This window comes from Lathamus discolor, chromosome 5, assembly GCF_037157495.1.
Source record: "Lathamus discolor isolate bLatDis1 chromosome 5, bLatDis1.hap1, whole genome shotgun sequence".
In the NCBI taxonomy this organism is placed as follows: Eukaryota; Metazoa; Chordata; class Aves; order Psittaciformes; family Psittacidae; genus Lathamus; species Lathamus discolor.
Window position 1 is genome coordinate 40,330,818 of NC_088888.1, and position 22,554 is coordinate 40,353,371.

The 22,554-nt window shown below is 42.1% G+C and overlaps 1 protein-coding gene across 3 annotated transcripts in view; it reads left to right on the plus strand.

Annotated features, from left to right (window-relative positions):
• Positions 1 to 22,554, plus strand: part of UTRN (utrophin) — a 386,987-nt gene that overhangs the window by 42,585 nt on the left and 321,848 nt on the right. For all 3 annotated transcript variants that reach the window (XM_065680488.1, XM_065680489.1, XM_065680490.1), the window contains exon 3: positions 18,020 to 18,081. In XM_065680488.1, the coding sequence (XP_065536560.1) occupies positions 18,020 to 18,081 (62 nt within the window). The remainder of the gene's footprint in view (positions 1 to 18,019; positions 18,082 to 22,554) is intronic.

Consider the following 22,554-nt stretch of genomic DNA (forward strand, 5'->3'; position numbering starts at 1 on the left):
TCAGTTCCTCCCTTACCCCTACATCAGCTGGATGGGGTGAGGAAGTTAAGATGGAAAAGCTCATGGGTTGAGATGACGACAGGGATATTGCTTGCCAGTTTCAGTCATGGGCAAAGCAGACCTGTTGGGAGAGAAAATGAATTTAGTGTATTGACAATTAAAATAGAATAAGATGGTGAGAAACAAAGACAAAACCTACAGTGCCTTCTTCCCTACATCTCCCTGTTTTCCCAGGCTGAACTTCGCTCCTTCATTCCCAAATCCTTGCCCTCCTCCCCACTATGGGAACGAAGAAGTCTGCTTATTTAAATTATATCTTCAAATAGACTTTTAAAAATTCTTATCTGTGAGAAAAGGTGGCTTTTCTTGGCAGACGTGCAGTCAGTGCTCAGCAAGAGCATGAACTTAAAAACCTGGGGTCTAAAAATTTCCAGATAGCAAAAATGGACTCTTGGTCTGAAACAAACTGAAGTATATCTGAAAATAAGTCAAAATATGATTTAGCAAATATGTTAATGCTTGTTGGGAGCAAGGTTTGGCTGACAGTGTTTTCTTGCACCTTCCTTTATGGTGTGTGACTCTAAAACTAACACAAATGAAACCCGTGCTGGGGGCAAGTAGACTTGCATTAAATATTTGCAGCATCTTGAAACAGACTTGATCAGTTGCTAAGCAAGTGCAATATTCTGCTGCCCTGTGTGTAAACACGACTCTTGTTTTTAATGGCATCAGCTGAAGTAGTTTGCAGGAGCAGAAAGACTAGTTCACAGGCAGCTAAGCAAAAGTAGTGGATGTTTTCTAGCCCCTTTTGATCAAGGCCTTCTATGGTGTTCCTTATTCCTGGGTGCTGCCCCATCTTGTGCCCCCTCTGCAGCAGTCACAAAACTACATGCCTTGAAACTGTCACTTCCCAGTGACAGATTGCAGGTTCTAATAGTGTTGTCCTAGTGAATATCCCTAAACATTATACACAGCAGAGTCATAGCAGGTAAATAATTAGCTGTTGTTTTGACAGTGTTAAGGTGGTCTTTATCTGTAAGATAGGAGGCTATTTCCCTAGCCTAAAAGTATTCACTATAGCCATTTAGGGAAAAGAGCCTAACCAAACCCAGCAAAACCAAACATACCTGAGCATATAAACAAATTATCAGTGTCTGGAGGAATTAAGAAAAATGAGTATTCTTCATCAAGTTCAGTAGTTGAGCAGGGAGTCCTGGCACAACTCCCACTTCAATTAAACATCGGGTGTGGCACTATGGTTAGCTCTATAACCACCTTACTTTTCATATAGTCCGTGGCAGCAGAGCAAAACTGATGCTAGCATTGGTAGAAGTTCCTGTAAAATGGCTCAGGCAGCCTGCAAAGCAGTAGGTATTGTGGGAAACACTTTACTGGCTCTTGAGGGCTTTCGAGGCAGCTGAAGCATCTCTGATTGGCTTGCCTTACTATTGACTGCTTTGCAGAGGAAGAGTGCACTCTCATGTCTTAATAAGCCATGGAAGTTTTTTTTTCTTGCTTCTCTGTATATTCATTTTCCTGTTGTGTTCTTTTGCCAGCATAACTGATTTATTGAGCCCTCACTTTTTCAACAAACAAACCAAATGTGCAGTTGAGGAAGAGTTAAAACAAAGTTCTGAAATGATAACTTGGGCTGTCCAAGAAGTATTTTTTTATTTGGGAAAGCTCCCTGGTATAGCTAAGTGATGTGGTGTGTGTTTTTGACTTTGAACAAGTATGATCTGACTAATAGTGTGGTGGTTTCCTGAGTGACCTTCATTTTCCTCCCTTTCTGTTATGCTGAAAGATCTCTTTGAAGTTCTTTGATAAATATCTTCCGTTTCTCAGGCTCTTGTTTCATCCACTCCTTCCTGATGTCACTATAGTATGATGCTTCTGTATTTTTGTCTTAAATCTAATATTTTTGTGTCTTCACTGCTATCTGCTTTCTGTCATAATCTTTCTCCCTCCCCTTTCCGCTGTCCTGTGGTTTGGAAATTAACATGATCCAGGTGATGAAAATGTGTCATAAGGTTGGAGGTGTTACAATAAATACAAACATCCATGTTTCATCCTTGCTTACTCTTTATCTTTTGTAATTCTTCCTCTCCCAAGAATGAGTGTCCTCACATACTGCCTTCTTGTATGGCTTTTCCCATTCTGCTAAAGGTAGAGGATAAAGGCAGAAATTAATTCTTTCCTGGAACATCTCAGTTTTTTTCCACAATGTTCATATTTGGGGGGTAACAGGTAATAAAGCTTGGCAACTGGAGTTCTGGGTCATTTGATACTCCCTTACTGAGCCCAGATTCTTCATTTGAAAGGTGAGAAGGCTGGTAGCCACCCTTTGCTGTTCCTTTTTGCAGCCATGCAAAGACTTAAGGAATAATAGTGAAGCATTGTGACATGAATAGAAACAGTGGAACAATGTGACTCTGATTATAGACAAGACTAAAGCTTCTGAGCTTTTATTTGCTTAGGTTTTGGGAAGTTGTTGGGTTTTTTTATTGTATACTTATCTCTGCAGGACTAGAGACAAGTCTCTTGCATGTAGAAGGTTGTAATTAAATGCACAAAATTCAGACTAGCATACTAGGTTGCTAAGTCAGCTCTTAGTCATGCTAATTCTTTTGAGAGCAAAAATCTTCACATTTATCTTGTTTTTGTAGCCTCCTTAGAAGTCCTCTCTCTGACACTCTGGTGATTCTTCCTTTACACTCTTTCCTTTCACTCAGTTTTCACTTGTCATCCATAAAACTTCAGTTTTGTTTCTGAATAGACAGAAGTCTGTGAAAGTCTTGTGAAGCCAGTCATGACAGTTCATAGCTGGACTAAAAATGTGCTTCTTGGATAAAGCCAGAAAACTGCACTCTGGTCCATCCAGCCTTTTTAGCACTTCCAGAGCCTTTGATAGCTGGGCTGTGAAACCTTGATGGGGATATTAGCAATATTTAATAGAATAACTGCATAAAAAAGGGAAGACTGTAGCTTCTGGCTGCTTGAGTTATCCTTCAAGTGTGAATTTTCATTTCCAAGCCTATTGGACACTGGTAATGTTTCTTGTGCTGTTTGAGCAAGTAGCAGGTAGATAGGTGGCTGACATTCCACATGCATTTGGTCCTGCTACACCAGCTTGCAGATGTGCTTGTAATTGCAGGAATTCTTTCTTTACCACTTTGATGTGGTAGGCTTCATGAATTCTTGGGTTTTGAAAACAATCCTACTTCTTCCGCAAGTTGGTCATGTGAGTCAACAGTGGACAATCTGAAATATGAACAGTGCATTGCAGCTTGCTCAGTGGTGTGCGTGAGTTCATATGCCCTTCCATACACCCTTACTACTGCTTCACATCTCCTTGATCTTTTGCAGCTTATCAGGTTTTATTTCCTTTTTTATACTGTTGCTTTGCTTGTGTGTTCTGGTTAACAAAATATCCTGACTTTTAAAGAGTAGCCTTAAAGTAGCAGTAGTGTGGACAGTCAGAAGTGCTAGGTGATATCAAATTAAATATGAACAGATATTAAGATCTAATCTGTATTATAATAATTAAACTTACATCATTGTGTTGTGGATGAAAATGTTTGTGATGTTTCTTAAAAAAACCTAAGTGTTTTTGCAATTTAGTTTAGGGATTGTTTTCCAAAGGAACAGGTGTAGAAAAAATCTTGGAATAGCTGTTTAATATTAATCTGTTTAAGGTTTTCAACTTTATTCATATTACAATGGTTTAAGAGGATACGTTAAAGTGGAGCAGCTTAAAAGACCTATGTAGGTGGGAAATGGAATGACTAAATTGCAGGCATGAGAACATTAAGTGTCACAAGTATTTGGTAGTTACAAAGCAGCTAGACACTGACTCTTTGAACATCTTGTCATGCCCTTCTCTCTTCTTGTCTTTGAAGGCAAAAGTACTAACTATCCCCAGCCAGTTGAATTGCCTGATCTTTGCCCAATGTATACATCTGTGTATTGCTGCAAATTCACTGATGTGAACTTGAGTTAGCAGTAAGAAAAAAATGCCTGCCAATGAACTAAAGAAGTCACAGAGTATTACACATTCATTGTGCTGCCCTCCTGAGTGTAGATGGCGGGGAGAAGCCTTGGTGAGAAGCTAATTCAGGGCTAATATATACTTGGTCAAGGTTCTTGGGACTCTTGCCTTAGTAAGACCAAGCATATTTTACATGTTGCTCTCAGTTTTGCCTTGTGATACAGATAAGACTGGCAGAAGTACTGAAGTTACTTGTGATAGTGAAGAATGCAGAATGTTGAAAGGAAACTTTTTCTTACATTTGTAGAAAAGGATCTAAAATTGAGTTAAAATTACTTTCTAGATGTGTTCCCCACTTTCTCCCCCACACCTAGTTTGTAATACACAAAACTAAAGATTCAGAGGCCAGTCACGCGAGGACTATAATGTCTTTAGTAGATTACCTGTGATTTCTATTTTGTAGTTATTTCACCCTGTTCATACCACTTGTGCTTCCTGTGATCATAATGTCATTTTAATGTTTCAGAAATAACAACCTTCCTTTTATTGCTTCTGTTAAGGTGTTATTTCTATTTGCATAACCTGAAGAGTGTGAAATGCATTGTTGGGTTTTGTGTTTGGTTTTTTTTTTTCTCTTTACTACTGAGCTTTGTAGTTTGGCATAAGTGCATAATTTTATTGAGACTCTGGAATTTGAAATTCTTGTAAATTTGTATGAAGTTAATTTGTTATAGTGGCTTTTATTTGGAGAAGTGCAAATGCATGGTAAATAGAAAGCAAGTTTCTCTTAACTCCATTGGGGAACCACATAAAAGAGTTCTGCGTTTCTTTGATAAAGAGCCAGTCTCTTTGCATGCTTCTGGGATTGCACCCCTGCCTTATCCCCATGTCATTTCTTATTTGACTCTTCACCTCTTAGCAATTACACATTAATCCAGACCCCTCACAACCTGCTCAGATGTGTTGGAGCAGTTGGGCTTTGGTCCGCCAGAGCTTGGCTGGTACTTGGGACTGTTTACGTGGGCAGGTCTGAAGAAACAAATGTGTGGTTGATTCTTGAGAGAACTGGGAATGTGCAGATAAAGTGCTAACAGACAGCCCCAGACTCGGGTGTCATACTGAACCCTGCCTTTGTACTTGAACAGCTCTTGTTCTGTCTGTGCTTGTATATAATGTACTTTTTCTTGGGGGGAGATTGGGATACACTTGTTCAGTGCTAGTTGTTTATAGTAACAAACATTATTTGATGCTACTAGCAAATCATTTTTCTTTCATGGTGGGGTGGAGGTGGGGGTGTGAAAGTCTTGGAAAAAAATCCCATTTGCATTTTGTGACCCGGCAATGGTGATCTTGTCCTAGCTTTTCCTGGGTGGGGGTAAAGTGCTGATCTTACTTTTAATCCAGTATGACACAGGAAATGCATAAATATTTTTATTGATCAAAGGATCAATAAAATCTCTGTTTCAAGATAAACCTTTGAATTGAGGAAGTGATAATTTTATATTGCATCAAAAGCTTATGTCTGCTGCAGAGATTGTACTTCGTATTTTGTTTTTGCTCTGCTTTATAGTCTCCCTTTTTACTAGTAGAAAGAGTTGATCTGTCATGTACTTATACTTTCTTCCCCAAAATAAATGAATTAAGCCAATAGAAGCCCTTCTTTGACACAGCTTTGGCTATGCCCAGGAGGTTTTATTAGTGATGCTCATGTTCCTTTTTCATATACTAAGCCAATGTAGTTGTGCCAGCAAAACTCAGTAATGTATTTAGATGCTGACTTATACCCCTTGGTGGTTCTTCAGACTTAACCCCAGTGATTTTTCCTGTGTTGCAAGATAGTTTTCATTTTAGAGGTCATCCAAAGGTACAACAGCCTTACATATGGGGGAAAATTTCTAAGCATTTGAATTTAAAAATTTGCCGTCTAGTTAAATGAAGCGTTCATCACAGGTCTGGTTTTAAAAGGTCTTGAACATTGGTACTAGTCTAGTCTGTTAATAATAGTCTGTGTTGGCTGTTTCCACATTGAATGTCTGATGAACTTGTTTATGCCACTTGGATCTCTTCAACCTGGGTGCTTTGATTCACTGTTCTTCGATTTAGTGGTGGTGGCTCAGGGGAGCAGGTTTCTGTATGGAGGGCTGTGCTGGGTTTAGCCTAGCATGGTACAGCTAGATACCATGTGTTTATACTTATTCCATAAGCACATCTTCATTGGTGCTTCCTCTAATATACCTTATTTTACAGTGGTTTGCAGTTCAGCGATTTCTTCAGCTATAAATCGTATCCATCTTTTTATGGAGTCTAAATTCCATAAGCTTATCTCTGCTTTTTTTAGCCTATTTATGCTAATGCCCTCTTTTGTCTTGCTTTCACTGTGGTTATCATCATTAATTTAGCTGCTCATGCTAGTAATATTCAGGCTGCAAACTCCGTCCTCACTGAGGCATAGACACCACCTGCTATGCTGCAGGGACATTAACATTCTGCAGAGGGCAAAACAGAAAGTCCAAGACTTGAAGTTCTTAAGCTGCTTCAGCTGGGCAGCAGCCCACTGGGCAAGGGCTGTGAATCCTGAGCTTGTGTGGTGCCTGACTCCTTAGCACCGGGAAGGTGTGCAAGAACCCATTCCAGAAATGCACCCAGGACAGGATTACACCTGTGAGTACAACTGATCTACTGGAGTTGCTGCTGGAGGCAGCAGTAATAATATAACTTGTCATTAGGTGATCTTTCTTTCTGCATAGCCAGTTTCTAGGAAGGTAAAGGTGGTGTGCCTGTTCTGAATTTTACACGCCCCCACAAAATCATTTGATGTGTTAAAGTGATGGTAATCAAACCCCACGTTTGCACAGGTTCCATCACAGTCCTCCTTAAAGTTGGCCACTAAATAATAAAAGCACAGGAATTGAGATATGTACATGCAATTCTTTTGCCTGAACAATGGGCTGCTGAAATCCCTTGGCTCAAGTTCTGCCAGAGGCCTGACAGACTCTGAACTTTGCTTGCTCTCCTTTTGACTGCCCTGTTGCTGTATCTTCTCCAGTTTTGGTCATGCTGTTTAAAGTGCCATGTCCTGAAGGAGCTTTCTGTACCGAAGTGGGAAGTCTTCTTTGGGCTCACATTGATGGTGATCAGTGGCTTGCTTGATTGCATAAATACGTATGTTAATACATTCTAGATATTTACTCTGCAATTGCCAAACAGAATTTATGTACTTCTGTACAGTTAACAGCAGTTAATCAGGGAGGGGTTCAACTTTGGGCCTAATTAATTACTAAGCCGGGGAAGGAAACGTGAGTTTAATTAGGATATAGGATTAGCAGTGCCTCGACCTACTGCTGTTCTGATTAAATGACAAAAGAAAAGCCTTATGTTTGCCAGAAGCCTCAAGGAGGGGCCATTCATAATACTTTAGTCCAATTTCTCTTATTCTTTCCTCATTAAGGAGTCTTGGTAAACACATGAATTTGATAATATACTCTTATGACTGTTTGTTATTGTCTCTAGAGAAAGAATAGTAGTTTCCTCAGAGTGCTCAAATCTTTGCTTAGCATCATGTCTTTCTGCACAAAGGTTCCCCCTTCGTCAGTGGTGCAATATTTCTTTTCCTTGGCCTGGAAATGAATGTGACTTGGAAATGAAATATTCAGTATATCTCAAGAAATGGACTTGCCTTTTGCTAAATTTTCCTCACTAGGGCTTGGTGACAGTACAAAACTCTTAACATTCTTTGGGTAAGTTGTGTGAAGCTAAGAACAGGTGAACATAGAGTGATTGTTTCTCTAGTGAACTTGCCAGAGTATTTTAGGCATAGGAATGAGAGTACTGTGTGAAGCTAAGAGGAAGTTAGCTTACAGTGATAGTTTCTTGATAGTGAACTTGCTGGAGTATTTCAGGATGGAAATGAGGGTATTTGCTTCGTGCGATCAGATATTTTGGATTTAAATTCTTCAGCCATCCTGTTCATTCCTTTTGCTTGCTCCTCCTTTATGTTTAGAGCACCACTAGAGCACAAGAATTTTAGGTACTTCCTTTAAACCTTCTGCATTTCAGGTTTCATCTTAGTAATTGCAAAGGTTAATAGGCTGAGGTAAATAATTTACAGGCATCAGTGTGACTGATCCTTGGCAGAGGAATGGTATAGCTACTGAAGCTCAGGCTTGGCCTGCCTGGAAACAAAATAAATGATTTATGATTTTTTTTTAAACTTTATTTGCCTATTTGATTTCCGTAAAGGCTGGGCTCAACTTTGTTTCTAATCAGAATGCAACAGTTTGAGTTAGGGAATACTTTGTATTTGAGATTGTTTCCCCCCCACCCCCCCGCCCCGGTTGTGGTCAGGGCCCTTGGCTAAACAAATGGGCTCTATAGGTGGTTTCTGACCTTTGCCATGCTGTACTTTCTGCGAAAACATTTTAATGCAAAGTTTCACTAAACTTCTTGGGAGCAATGCAAGGGGTGGTGGATTCATGTGGGTGGTGAAGGTTGCTTAAGAGTTACGAAACGGCTTGAGGCTAAAGGACTTTTCTTGATAGGGCAGTGATTATAAGTTACAAAGTTGCAACAAACATCTAAACTTTACACATTTGGGTGTTTGTGGTTTTTTTTGGGAGGGTCTAGAAGTATTGCTATAAGTGACAGCCCATTATGACTGTTTAAAGACACCACTGTTCTTCTCTTTTTGTAATTCGAGTTAATTAGCACTGGAAGGTGTATATTATCGTTTTATTACTTCCATGGATGAAATGCAGTTACCTGTCTGCTGTATGTTTAGGTCTTAATACTGTGTTTCTAAATACCATCAGAGATTTGAGGCAATCAAACCCAGAAAACTAATACCTTGACTTTGCATAACTCAGCTGCCAAAGTTGCTATGTTATGAATGTCTTCTATACTGGAGTGCTAGGAAAGACTTAAATTCCGTGGGGTTATAAATTCCATTTGTTTTTAAATAACTCTAGTCTGCATGCTGCTGTCACTGAAATAGCACCTATGCGGTGTGTATAGGGAGGTACACAGTTAATGTGCTTGCAGAAACATTTGAATGTAACTATGTAATCTTTTAAATATCTTACCAGTGCATACTTTTTCTGGAAATCTGTTGATTAATCTGTTTTCATGGGGGAAGTAGGATACTCTGATTATGTTTGTCTTTCTATCTCCAGTACCCTCCTCCTCCGCCCTTCAAACTGGTCCAATTTGGATTAACTAGTGGAATATTTAATCAAATTTTCATGCCATACAGCTAATTAAATAACTGCAGGTTGTGTGAAAATCAGTGTCTGGAAGAATCACAGAATCACAGAATCACAGAATCCCAAGGGTTGGAAGGGACCTAAAAAGATCATCTAGTCCAACCCCCCTGCAAGAGCAGGGTAACCTACAGTACATCACACAGGAACTTGTCCAGGCGGGCCTTGAATATCTCCAGTGTAGGAGACTCCACAACCCCCCTGGGCAACCTGTTCCAGTGCTCTGTCACTCTTACAGTAAAGAAGTTCTTCCTGATGTTAACGTGGAACTTCCTATGTTCCAGTTTACACCCATTGCCCCTTGTCCTATCACTGGATATCACTGAAAAAAGCCTAGCTCCATCATCCTGACACCTACCCTTCACATATTTGTAAACATTGATGAGGTCACCCCTCAGTCTCCTCTTTTGCAAGCTAAAGAGACCCAGCTCCCTCAGCCTCTCCTCATAAGGGAGATGTTCCACTCCCTTAATCATCTTTGTGGCTCTGCGCTGGACTCCTTCAAGCAATTCCCTGTCCTTCTTGAACAGAGGGGCCCAGAACTGGACGCAATATTCCAGATGCGGCCTCACCAAGGCTGAGTAGAGGGGGAGGAGAACCTCTCTTGACCTACTAACCACTCCCTTTCTAATGCACCCTAAGATGCCATTTGCCTTCTTGGCCACAAGAGCACATTGCTGGCTCATGGTCATCCTCCTATCCACCAGGACCCCCAGGTCCCTTTCCCCTTCACTACTTTCCAGCAGGTCACCCCCCAACCTGTACTGGTACATGGGGTTGTTCTTCCCCAGATGCAAGACTCTACACTTGCCCTTGTTAAATTTCATCAAGTTTCTCCCCGCCCAACTCTCCAGCCTGTCCAGGTCTCGCTGAATGGCAGCACAGTCCTCTGGTGTGTCAGCCACTCCTCCCAGTTTTGTGTCATCAGCAAACTTGCTGAGGGTGCACTCAGTTCCCTCATCCAGGTCATTGATGAAAATATTAAACAGCACCGGTCCCAGCACCGACCCCTGAGGAACTCCACTAGTCACAGACCTCCAGCTAGATTCTGCGCCATTGACCACAACTCTCTGTCTTCTTCCTTTCAACCAGTTCTCGATCCACCTCACTACTTGATAATCAAGCCCACACTTCCTTAACTTATCTATGAGGATGCTGTGGGAGACAGTATCAAATGCCTTACTGAAATCAAGAAAAACTACATCTACCGCTCTACCATCATCCCTCCACCTAGTCACTTCCTCATAGAAGGCTATAAGGTTGGTCATACATGACTTCCCCCTCATAAAACCATGTTGGCTGTTCTTAATGACCCCCTCATCCTTGATATGCCTAGTGATGGAGTCAAGAATAAGTTGTTCCATCATCTTTCCAGGGATGGAGGTAAGGCTGACCGGTCTATAATTACCCGGGTCCTCCTTCTTGCCCTTCTTATAGATTGGTGTGACCTTTGCCATCCGCCAATCCTCAGGCACCTCGCCCATTTCCCACGACTTACCAAAGATGATGGAAAGTGGCCTAGCAATGACCTCCGCCAGCTCCCTCAGCACCCGTGGGTGCATTCCATCCGGACCCATCGATTTACAGATGTCCAGAATGTACAGATGTACAGAGGTCCTGAATGCAGCGGCTTCACTAAAGGAGAAATGAGAATACAAAATAAATAAAAGATGTCTTTCCTGCTGCCTGATAGATGTCCAGTCAGCATCTGCAAGTGGGGTATGACTACCTATGGCCTGTACATTGTGTGCTGGAATGGAATGGGAGCTTGCAGTGAGAGGCCAAAGAAGTCATGGGGAAGAGCTCGTACTGGTAGGGTGTATAATAATATGGGAAGCCAAGCATTATTAATCTACTCGTTACTAAACCAGAGCATGTAGTAATATGTAGGAGCCAGGTACGATTAGCTTGCATCTCAGGAACTGGTTTCTATTTGTGAAAAACTGTTGAGCTGCAGAGGTTTTGAGCAGGAATGACAATGGACTGTGGTGGAAGGTGATTTGAGCAGAGGTGGGAGGGAAGGATGGACAAGCCTGGGAAACAAATGGGCCTCTCTGAAGGGGTGGATCAGGAAAAGTTTTAATACTTGGGAGTGAAAAGACAGAGAATAGGGGATGAGGATGATTTGGGGTTGCAGCCTTTGGGTTTCTGGAAAAGTAAGATAAGAAAGCCTCTGGCTGAGCAGAGATGGGGTAAAGATTCTGGAATATGAGGGGACGGAAGATCATTGTTGTGAATACGAACTTTGCAGAGCACTACTGTCTTTACCTGCCTGTCACAGAGAACAAAATAGCTTTACATCTTTTGTACTGTGAACATTGTTTCCTGAAGATGTTGAAACAAGGTTGTTTGTGATATCTGCCTGACTGGAAACTCTGCCATAACTGAGATACTTGCACTTGCATATGCAGAGTTTGTGGTTTGGCTTTCTTCTCTGTCCAAGCAATATTGCTTATTTGGGCCTGAGCATGGTCTCTGACATCTGTTGTGTCTCTCCTTCCTTCTGGTATGCAGATGGGCTTTTTGTGGGGACAACTCCTGTGTTACGCAGGAGATTATGCTAGATGATCACAATGATCCCTCTGACCTTGTATCCCATGAATCACCTCCACAAATGCAAGTGAGCCTAATAATAGTTCCAATTTGGGCAGAGAAAAAAGAGCAGATGGCTGACACCAACTTGTAGAAAGCAATTCTGTTTTCTTTGTAACCACTTAAAAATGCGAAGATGTAATCTGTGTTCATAAAAAAAGCTGTAGTGAGTCCAGTTTGTGATTCTACCTTTTATTTGTGTCTGTGAATGTACTCTAAGTGTCCTCCTATTTGTGTGCTTAGAAACATCTTAATCACCAGATTTTTGGCAGGCGTCATCCGCTTTTTCTCTCCTCTTACCATGTGTCAGTCTTGTTGGTTGGAACCTCAGGGAGATGGTAAGGGCATCTTCTTCCTCTCCCTGTGGGTGAAATGTGTTCTTTGATATTTATGGAGGACATATAATCTAATCCACTCTCTCTCATCGTAGAAGTATTTCTGATCTTTGGTCATAGGCTTGCAAAGCTGGTGAAGAGGGCCAAAGCTGGTGAAGAGGGCTGAAGTTGCTGGGGGAGGGGAATATCAATCCATCCCACTCCTACCAGCTTGGTGCCAGAGCCAGCAGGAGATGCCCAGAGCCTGGAGAGGGATCACAGCTCAGCAGCAGAGCACCTGAAGAGCAGCACAAAGGAATTCCTGCCCCTCTGCCCAGTCAGTCAGCTTCACTGGGGGCCCAACTGAAATGCCCCTGTGCAAACACATGTAGCATGGGAAATAAACAAGAGGAGTTAAAGGCATGCACACACCTGCAGGGGTATGATCTTATTGGCATCATGGAGACATGGTGGGATGGCTGTTACGACTGGAGGGTTGGAATGGAGGGATAGAGGCCCTTGAGGAAGGACAGATGGGTAAGAAGAGGAGGGGGCGTCACCCTCTATATTAGTGACCAGCTGGTGTACATGGAGCTCTGCCTGGGGATGGATGAGGAGCTGACCAAGAGTGTATGGGTCAGGATTAAAGGGAGGTCACGGACAGGTGATGTTACAGACAGGGCCTGCTACATGCTGTCTGACCAGGAGGACTGAGTGCATGAGGCCCTCTATAGGCAAATGGGAGCAGCCTCACATTCACAAGCTCTGGTGCTCATGAGTCTGATTCTGTATCTGTGAGTGTTAAGGGTTTTCTCGCAGTGCACTTGTTGATAGCTGTAACCCTTTGCTCGAAAGATTTTGCAGAATATTTTCCAGCCTCAGACCTTGATGTGTGATCACTGGCAGGTTGCAAAATATGTGCACAAATATATTTGTATGACACACTATGGCTTCGCAGGGCTGTCTTGCAGTGGGAGCTGATGCTGCTTGGTTTGACCAAATATTAAGGAGCCATTGCAGGCTGTTGGAGTGAAATGTGGTTTTGCCAGGCCGTGGAGGCCCCTTGGAACAGCCCTGTGTGGGTGTTGGGACACTGCCTCCAATTCCTGGTTTTGTATTGTTGTCCTGTGAAAACAGCAGGGTTGCTGGCTGACCAGTGTGGGTCATCAGGCCTGTTGCATGGTGCTGCACCATTATTTCTGTCTCCCCACGGCTTGCTATTCTCTCTAGCTTCCCTTTAAACATCATTCCAATATGCTGAGACTGGCAGTGTGGCATGTTAGATTGCTTTTGCTGGGAGGTATGGAAACAGCTATTTTAATATTGCTTCAGCTGCTAGGTTGCCATCTCCCAAGTTATCAGTTGCCAGGTGATTTGTTTTTTTGTTTTTTTTTTTTTTTTTTATTGTGAAATAAATGCAATTTAGCTTAGGCTCACAACACGGTTCAGTGAGAACCAGGGGTGTTCCTCATTACTCACCTGCTGTGTCTTGTTTTTGATGGTGTCTGCTGTTGGGAAACACCAGGGAGTTGAGGTGCATGGGTTGTGGGGTTTTTTTGTTTTGGTTTTCGTGCAGTGCTGTATTTCATAGTCTGGTCTATATAAAGAATTTACAATTTGGGCCACTGCATTTTGTGTGGCAGTTGCTGTAGGCAGGTGTCATTACTTTTTGTTAGAAACACTGTTAATGTAACTGTGGTTCTGCCCAGCTGCTGAAGTTTGGAGAGGGAGAAGGAACGAAGGAGAAGTTTGTGCTCACCACTGATTGTGAAATTGAAACTGCGGTGTAAAGGTGAAAGCTTACAAGAGAATTGCTTTTTGCTGAAGCCATTTGTTCTGCCGTGGCATTGCAAGAGAAGAGGAGACCTGCAGAGCAATCTTAACTTTTATTTTCGGTTTCTTTAAAAGAAACCCCAAACACTCTCCCCCCTAGAAAAAGCCCAACCTGAAACTTCAGGGATGCTGATAAAGATTGCTCTGTGTTAAGGAAGTCAGGGTCCTGTAGTTCTGATGAGCATGAAAATGTCTTCTGTGAGCTTGGTGGTCATGAACTCCAGTGCTTTGTGGCTTCCTTAGCTTTTTGCTTCTTGCTAGTGTGGATAAAACCCATGCTGGTTTCCACCGTCAAATTTTAGATGCTGATTTTGTGTCTCTCTGTATGTGAATTAATCTAAGTGCATTTGACAAAAAGATACCTGCTTTCAAAATGCTTTTTCTATCCAGAAAATCCTGCACCCAAGAGTACAAAACTTTCCCCTCTCTTTTTTTAATGTTATCAGGCTTTCAGATGTGCTAGTCCTGGGTGGGGCAATATCTACAACAGATACCCTTGCTTGCCTAAAGGCTTAGGCAAAGGGTTGTTTCTAACCTTGTTACATTCCAAGTGTCTTAATTGAGGCCCACAGGCTAATTCCTTCTTTTATTTCTAAATTCTTTTGCTGAGAACTTAAGTAATGAGGCGGGGAAGGCAAATCTAAGTCTTAAAATGCGAGATGACCTTTGGTAACTTGAGCTGTAATAGCTGGGAAATTTCTGTACTTTATTTGCGAATCTATTCTGTATGCTTCTCCAGGGCACCTTCATTATAGTGCTGCTCTGCCAGTTGTTTTGGGTGTGCTAACTTCTGTCTTTCAAAAACTAAATAATACAGTTCTGTCATGGAAGCATATAATATGTTTTGGGGAAATAAGAGAGCTGGCTCTCAGTATGAAGCACAGGTTGAGTAAAGAACAAACTGCAATCCAGTGAGGCTTTTGTTTTTACCCCTATTTTTAGATCTTTTAGATTCCTTTTTGCCCCTAAACATGATATTCACAAGGTAATGGATTGGACTTGAACTGAGGTTTCGAAGTGTCCCAATAAAATTAAGGGACAGTATTGAGGGTGGAAGAGGTACATAGGCTATAAATGTGACTGTTGGGGGTGACTGAATGCCAGGACACAGGCTGGGCATTTGATCACAAGAGCTGGCTGTTCTGAGCATACTCCAGTTGCACGGACATACATCATGTTGTATCACAGAAACAGGCTTCAGTAAACAAGCATCGAGGAAAGGAAACTTTTCTTCCCTCTGTTGTCATCACAAGAGTTTAATTTTGCATGTGCGTGTGTTTAGGTTTCTTTTTATTTCCTCTTAAAGGAACAAACTGTTCTGACACTGGCCATTACAAGTCCATTAAGTGACTGGAGGGCAGGGAGAGCCATGCTGGCAAGAGGAAATAGTCAGTAGGTGATGAAGTGGAATCTGGCCCTTAGTCAGTCCTTGGTTTATATTGTCAGGCTTGCAGCACTGTGAAAGGAAACACAAAGGGTTTAGCAACTTGGTGAATTTGTTTCTCACTGGGCTGTGACTTGCTGACATTTTTAATGTCTTGTGTGAGAATTTGACTGGCTGGAGTACCATGTGTGTTGCTGAATGGTAATATTGGTTATTTGGCCAAATGTGGTTAGTTTTAGTATCCGAATTATAATGTCAGCCCCTTGGGTTAGCTTTACAGACTCAGAAATCTAAAGAAAATTAATCTGAGGGATGAAATTACTTGTCACTGTTTTGCTAACAAAGCACCAGCACTTCAGTCACAAATTTCGTACCAGCAATTTATAGCAGAAAGCTTGACACAACCCTAGCTCTTTAGTGGCCAGTTACAAAATACTAGTTTTGGAGGCTTTTATAAAGCAAACATGAAAGCAGAACCTTACTGGGCAAGTGTCATCTATGGGTTTTATAACTGAGCAGGATGTTTTTGGAAGTTTGAAGTTCTGGGAGTTCAGATTCCTGGCTTATCTGAAGTAGAAAGGATGCTCCGATACTGAAGAGATAGGGGTATATACATGTTCCTTTTCTTTCTTTCACAGTTAAAAACTAGGCTGTTCATGTTTATTGAAGTCATGTGTGTTTTGGTTTCTTAGTTGGTTGATTTTTGTGGGTTTTTTTTTTTGTTTGGGGTTTTTTGTTTGTTTGTTTGTTTGTTTGTTTTTCCTTCTCCCTAGGAAACCCTCTTTTTGCAAAGAGGGAAAAGAGGCTGTAGTTTTAGTAAATCTAACATATGCTACTGCAGCACACATAGGAGGACTACTTACACAAACTGGACCTGAGGTGCTGGGAGAGCAGCTGTAGGAGCAAGTCCCCTGATGGAGTCCTGGCAGGCTGAAGCTGATGTAGTGCTGAGAAAAGCTGTCACCTCCTGCCGTGTGCGTGCCTGTGAAGGGGCTGAGCGCCCCAAGAGTGGGGTGTCTAGAGCTCCTAGTACATAGGAGTTTTAAATACATTCCCTTTTCATAGCTGTTGTTACCCTTTTACACAGTCAGTACAATTATTTTTGGTCTCTTTTTTGTGCTTTGCCTTTATCATCTTAAGGAGTAAGCACGTTAAAATAACACAAGACCTCGGACTTTGGGGCTATTGATTCTACCAGAAGCTTAAGGAAGGAAAAGGCAGAACGAGCCTTAGGAAAGCATCCTGGTGTGTAGTTATGTACCTGTATGGGAGTGTTGGCAGAAAAGGGATAGAGGTTAAGGAATGATATTTAGAGAGAGAGAGATAGAGAGAAGGATGTTTAAATCTCAATACATTCAATGCAAATACTATTTGCAATTGATCTAAGACATTATTGAGAGTTTGGCAGAGTATGGGATTGACTTTTGTACAAAGCTAGCTTTTTTTGTCCAGCAGTGGCAGTTAACTATCAGTCTATTTAGTCTGTTCCTGTCTCCTAAAAAAAACAAAACCCACCATAAAACCCCCACAAAACAAAAACGGGAGGTGAAAAAGGTGTAAATATATTCAGTGTGTTTGGAATTTGTATCTTGACCGCCTCAGTCTTCTGTGAGAATGGATACTTGGTATCTGCTGCCTGCTGGTAGATCCTATCTGTCTTGCAAAGGCACTCTTATTTCACTGAGGGAATAGAGCAGGATTAATGAGATCTTTTAGGTAATTATATTCTCCAAGAACAACACCTTGAATGTCAATGAGCTGTTTTAAGCATGGCTTGCTGTGCATGCAGTGTAGGTATCTTGAAGCTCTTTCAGGAAATTCTCCGTTGGGCTATCTTTGATTTCTGGGTGAGCTCGAGGTGCAACTGAGGAGTAGGCTATTTTGGATCAGATTTAGATGGCAAAGAGGAGAGGCACAGAAGAGTGAAACAATGACTGCTGGCTGCCACATTGCAGCAAACATGCACTCTTCGGCATGCCCTAAGCAAGTTTTTCAGCTGTAGCTTAAAAAGGAGCCCAGAACTGAGATCTCACTTTAAATTGATATGAACATCTTCATAAAGCTTATTCTTGCAGCTGTTGTGATGTCTCATTTACCAGTGTGAGTTCGTCTGGACTGAGCCATTGCTGCTATCCCCTGTTCGTGTCTGTTGGGTAAAAAACCCCTAGTCATCTGTTCTGCTGCCCCAGTAGCCTAAATATAACAGATTTATAGCTAGATGTATTAGACATGAATTGTATCAGTTTCAGATGCATGTTGGGTCAGAAATGGGAAATTTAGAGCTCATCTGCTGAAAGAATCTTTTGGTAGTATTCTGTGATTTATTTATTTATTTATTTATTTATTTATTTATTTAATAAATGGGTTTTTAGGTACCTGATGGGAAGCCTGTGAGTTTAACACATAGGTATCCTGCCCAGAACATGCTGTAAGGCTGATTCTACCGCAAAGGAGCTCTGTGGTCGCTAGCAAAGTTGAAACATCTGTGTGACTCTGCAAGTACCAGAATCTTGTAGAGGTTTGAATGGCCTGACAGATTAGGCAAATAATTCTCCCACTCAGTCAGGATAGTGTTAAATATGACCTATTCTGAGCAATCTAAGTTTAAGAAGAATGCCTTTTCACTCATTGTTTTCTTATTTTCTCTCTTCAGATGAACACAATGATGTACAGAAAAAGACCTTTACAAAATGGATAAATGCTCGGTTTTCCAAGGTAATGTTGGGTTGAAAGTACTGCTTTATTTTGGTTGATGGCTTAGAACAGCATTATTTAAATGTACTTTTACTCCTGCAGGATACTCCTAATGAAATATGTGATAAAACCAGATAAAATACTGTAATGTTTGTTCCCTCTGTTTCCCTGTGCACATAAACATTTGATACTATGTGTCTCATTTAAGAAAAAGTGAAAGATTCTATTTATTCGTATATTAAAATACAGTTATTTGCATGATGGTGTCTGTTCGTGTTTGGTACTCTTTATATAGTTTATTTCTACATGCAGTTTTCTGAGGGGCATTACAGGAAATTTTGAACCTTTATTGCTGTATTTACTCTGTGCTGCTGAGTCAGCTTTACTCATTCAAAATACTCTGCAAACCTCCAGTTGAAGCCACCTGGTTTTGCTACTTGATTCTTGGCTGTGAAATTTTGTGTAATTACTTTCTCATTTTGAATTTTCCTTGGTGCTCATGTTTTAAAACGTTTCCTGTTTTAATTCTCTTTACTGACTGGAAGCTTATTGAGGATCTTGTTTTGGGATGAGAAAGGAAGTGGTGGTTGCTTTGGGATGCTATTTAAAGCCTGGGTTTTATGCTGTTCTGCTGATAGTGAAAAATGACACTTAGCCCAGGAGCATGCTGGCTGTTTGAAGTTTCCTTACTTTATAGTTTGAATGCATGAAGGAACCTGGGCTATTATCAAAGTAAACTCATAGTTGTTTTCTAGCCAGTATGGTGCTGCAAGTGGATAACTATAGTTTGCACCCCGTTAATGAAACGAGGCATGTATGTGACATCCTGAAAGAAGGTATAAATATAGAAGCAAAGGAGTGTGTATGTGTAGTGTTTGGTTTGTTTATCTTCTTAAATACAGCAATGACAGTGCTATAGCAATGAAAGGCTGCCTCTGGAGCGCTGCCCTTCTGAAGTTCTTGGTCAGCAATGTAAGAAATTTTTGCCTTCCTTCCCTTCCTGTGCAACAGGACACTGGGTAATGCAAGGCTTGTGGCCTTGGTTGATTCACTTTGGCTTAGGTTTGTCTTGGTTGAAAGCTGATATCCTGCACTCTTCATCCAATGTGTTCTTGGCTACTTTGCTCTTCAGGGAGGAGTGTGTATGCATAACTGGCTGCTCTACATTTTGCTTTCGGCTACTGCCAAGAGGAAAGACAGTCCTGCAGGAGGAAGGTTAGACAGGGCAGGGTCTTGTAAGAGGTTAAAATGTGGTGAGAAAAGAAGGTCTGTTTGTAGAGACCCTGGTGTAAAGATGGCATAGACATGGAAATGACAGTAATACTGCTGATGTGCTGTGTGACTTGTTTGTATGCTTTATGGACATTGTATTGAAATAGGTAAAATTGCTTTCAGTCTTAACACTTGTACACCCATAGATACATTTTATAAAGTGACATTTCCTTTTATACCATGTATTCGAACAGATCCTGTGTAGCTCCTGGATTTCCCTGCCATAGGGTATGTTCAGATACTCATTTGGTTTGAAGTAACTCTAACTTCATGGCCCATTAAACCACCTAAAGCTATGAAAGCCATGCTAATGATTAAAGAGACTTGTATAAAAGGACATACTCCGGACTACTGCACATACAATTCAAACTTGAGCATTGCTACTTTGCTATGACAAGACTGTGATTTATGAAGACTGGCATGTTGAGATTGCAAGGAAATTGCTGGTATTAAATAGAAATCACCTCATGTAAGAAAGTCTGTTTTCAACTGTGCCACGAAAATATAGAGAGACTGATTTCAGTCTTATTGAAGTTTTTGCATTTATCAAGTCATTTAGGTTGTTTAAAATTCCTTTTCTGTAAACTAGATGGATTCAGCTGTTTAGTGGGATAGAGAGATTTTTAGAAGCCAGGTAAATGTAATCTGACTTACCACTTTCTTTTCTGCAGTAAAACTGAGGAATTTTGTATGGAATTGCAATGTTTGCTCAAAAAACTTTGCTTGTCCTTCCACAATGATTATATTGTCATTGCCCTTCATTTAAACAAACAAAAAAAATAAATAGCAAAGCCTCTATAAGGTAGCTTGGTATACAAAAATCCAAAAATTGCAATTGCATAATGTACTGAAATTTGCTGAACTTAAAGCCCTATTTAATTGATTTACATTAACAGGACCTAAAAGAGAGCAATGTCTTTTCCTTTTCTCATCAGAGAGTAGGAAGATGAGTGAAACATAGTAAGTATTTCAAGTATGCTGTGAGGTATCTCCGGGCACTATTATCTCTATTCAGTATACTATTCATAGAATCATAGAATCATAGAATAGTTAGGGTTGGAAAGGACCTCAAGATCATCTAGTTCCAACCCCCCTGCCATGGGCAGGGACACCTCACACTAAACCATCCCACACAAGGCTTCATCCAACCTGGCCTGGAACACCGCCAGGGATGGAGCACTCACAGCCTCCCTGGGCAACCGATTCCAGTGCCTCACCACCCTTACAGGAAAGAATTTCCTCCTTATATCCAATTTAAACTTCCCCTGTTTAAGTTTTAACCCATTACCCCTTGTCCTGTCACTACAGTCCCTGATGAAGAGTCCCTCCCCAGCATCCCTATAGGCCCCCTTCAGGTACTGGAAGGCTGCTATGAGGTCTCCATGTAGCCTTCTCTTCTCCAGGCTGAACAGCCCCAACTTCCTCAGCCCGTCTTCATACGGGAGGTGCTCCAGTCCCCTGATCATCCTCATGGCCCTCCTCTGGACTTGTTCCAGCAGTTCCATGTCCTTTTTATGTTGAGGACACCAGAACTGCACACAATACTCCAGGTGAGGTCTCATGAGAGCAGAGTAGAGGGGCAGGATCACCTCCTTCGACCTGTTGGTCACGCTCCTTTTGATGCAGCCCAGGATACGGTTGGCTTTCTGGGCTGCGAGCGCACACTGAAGCCGGCTCATGTTCATTTTCTCATCGACCAGCACCCCCAAGTGCTTCTCTGCTCTGAATCTCTTCTCTGCCCAGTCTGTAGCTGTGCCTGGGATTGCTCCGACCCAGGTGTAGGACCTTGCACTTGTCATGGTTAAACTTCATAAGGTTGGCCTGAGCCCACCTCACAAGCGTGTCAAGGTCCCTCTGGATGGCATCCCTTCCCTCCAGCATATCAACCAGACCACACAGCTTGGTGTCATCGGCAAACTTGCTGAGGGTGCACTCAATCCCACTGTCCATGTCAGCGATGAAGACGTTAAACAAGACAGGTCCCAACACCGATCCCTGAGGGACACCACTCGTTACCGGTCTCCAGCCGGACACTGAGCCATTGACCACAACTCTTTGTGTGCGGCCATCCAGCCAGTTCTTTATCCACCGAGTGGTCCATCCATCAAATTGATATCTCTCCAATTTAGAGAGAAGGATGTCATGTGGGACAGTGTCAAATGCTTTGCACAAGTCCAGGTAGATGACGTCAACTGCTTTACCCTTGTCCATCAATTCTGTAGCCCCATCATAGAAGGCCACCAAATTGGTCAGGCAGGATTTCCCCTTAGTGAAGCCATGCTGGCTGTCACCAAGCACCTTGTTGTTTTTCATGTGCCTTAGCATGCCATCCAGGAGAATGTGCTCCAAGATTTTGCCAGGCACAGAGGTGAGACTGACTGGTCTGTAGTTCCCTGGGTCTTCCATTTTCCCCTTCTTGAAAATGGGGGTTATATTTCCCTTTTTCCAGTCGTCGGGAACTTCACCTGACTGCCATGATTTTTCAAATAGGATGGCCAGTGGCTTAGCAGCTTCATTCGCCAGCTCCTTCAGGACCTGCGGATGGATTCCATCAGGTCCCATGGACTTGTGCGCGTTCAGATTTTTAAGATGGTCTCGAACCAGATCCTCTCCTACAGTGGGCCCAAGGTCTTCATTCTCGCAGTCCCTGTGTCTACCTTCTAAGACCTGGGTGGTGCAGTCAGAGCCTTTGCCAGTGAAGACCAAGGCAAAGAAGTCATTCAGAACCTCAGCCTTCTCCAAATCCTGTGTAGCCAGTTCTCCTGAAAGCTTCCTCAGGGGACCTATGTTGTCCTTAGTCTGTTTTTTTGTGTGCTACGTACCAGTAGAATCCCTTCCTGTTATCCTTAACATCCCTGGCTAGGTTTAATTCTAACTGGGCCTTAGCCTTCCTAACCTGGTCCCTAGCTTCCCAGACCACATCCCTGTACTCTACCCAGGCTGCCTGTCCTTGCTTCCATTTTATATAAGCCTCTTTTTTCCTTTGAATTTTCCTCAGCAGCTCCTTATCCATCCAAGGAGGTCTCCTGGCCCTCCTGCTGCACTTCCTTCTAGTTGGGATGCAGCACTCCTGAGCTTGTAGCAGGTGATCCTTGAATATCAACCAAGAGTCTTGGGCCCCCCTGCCCTCCAGGGCTATATCCCATGGAACCTTACTAAGCAGGCTCCTGAAGAGGCCAAAGTCTGCTCTTTTGAAGTCCAGGGCAGTGAGCTTGCTGCACG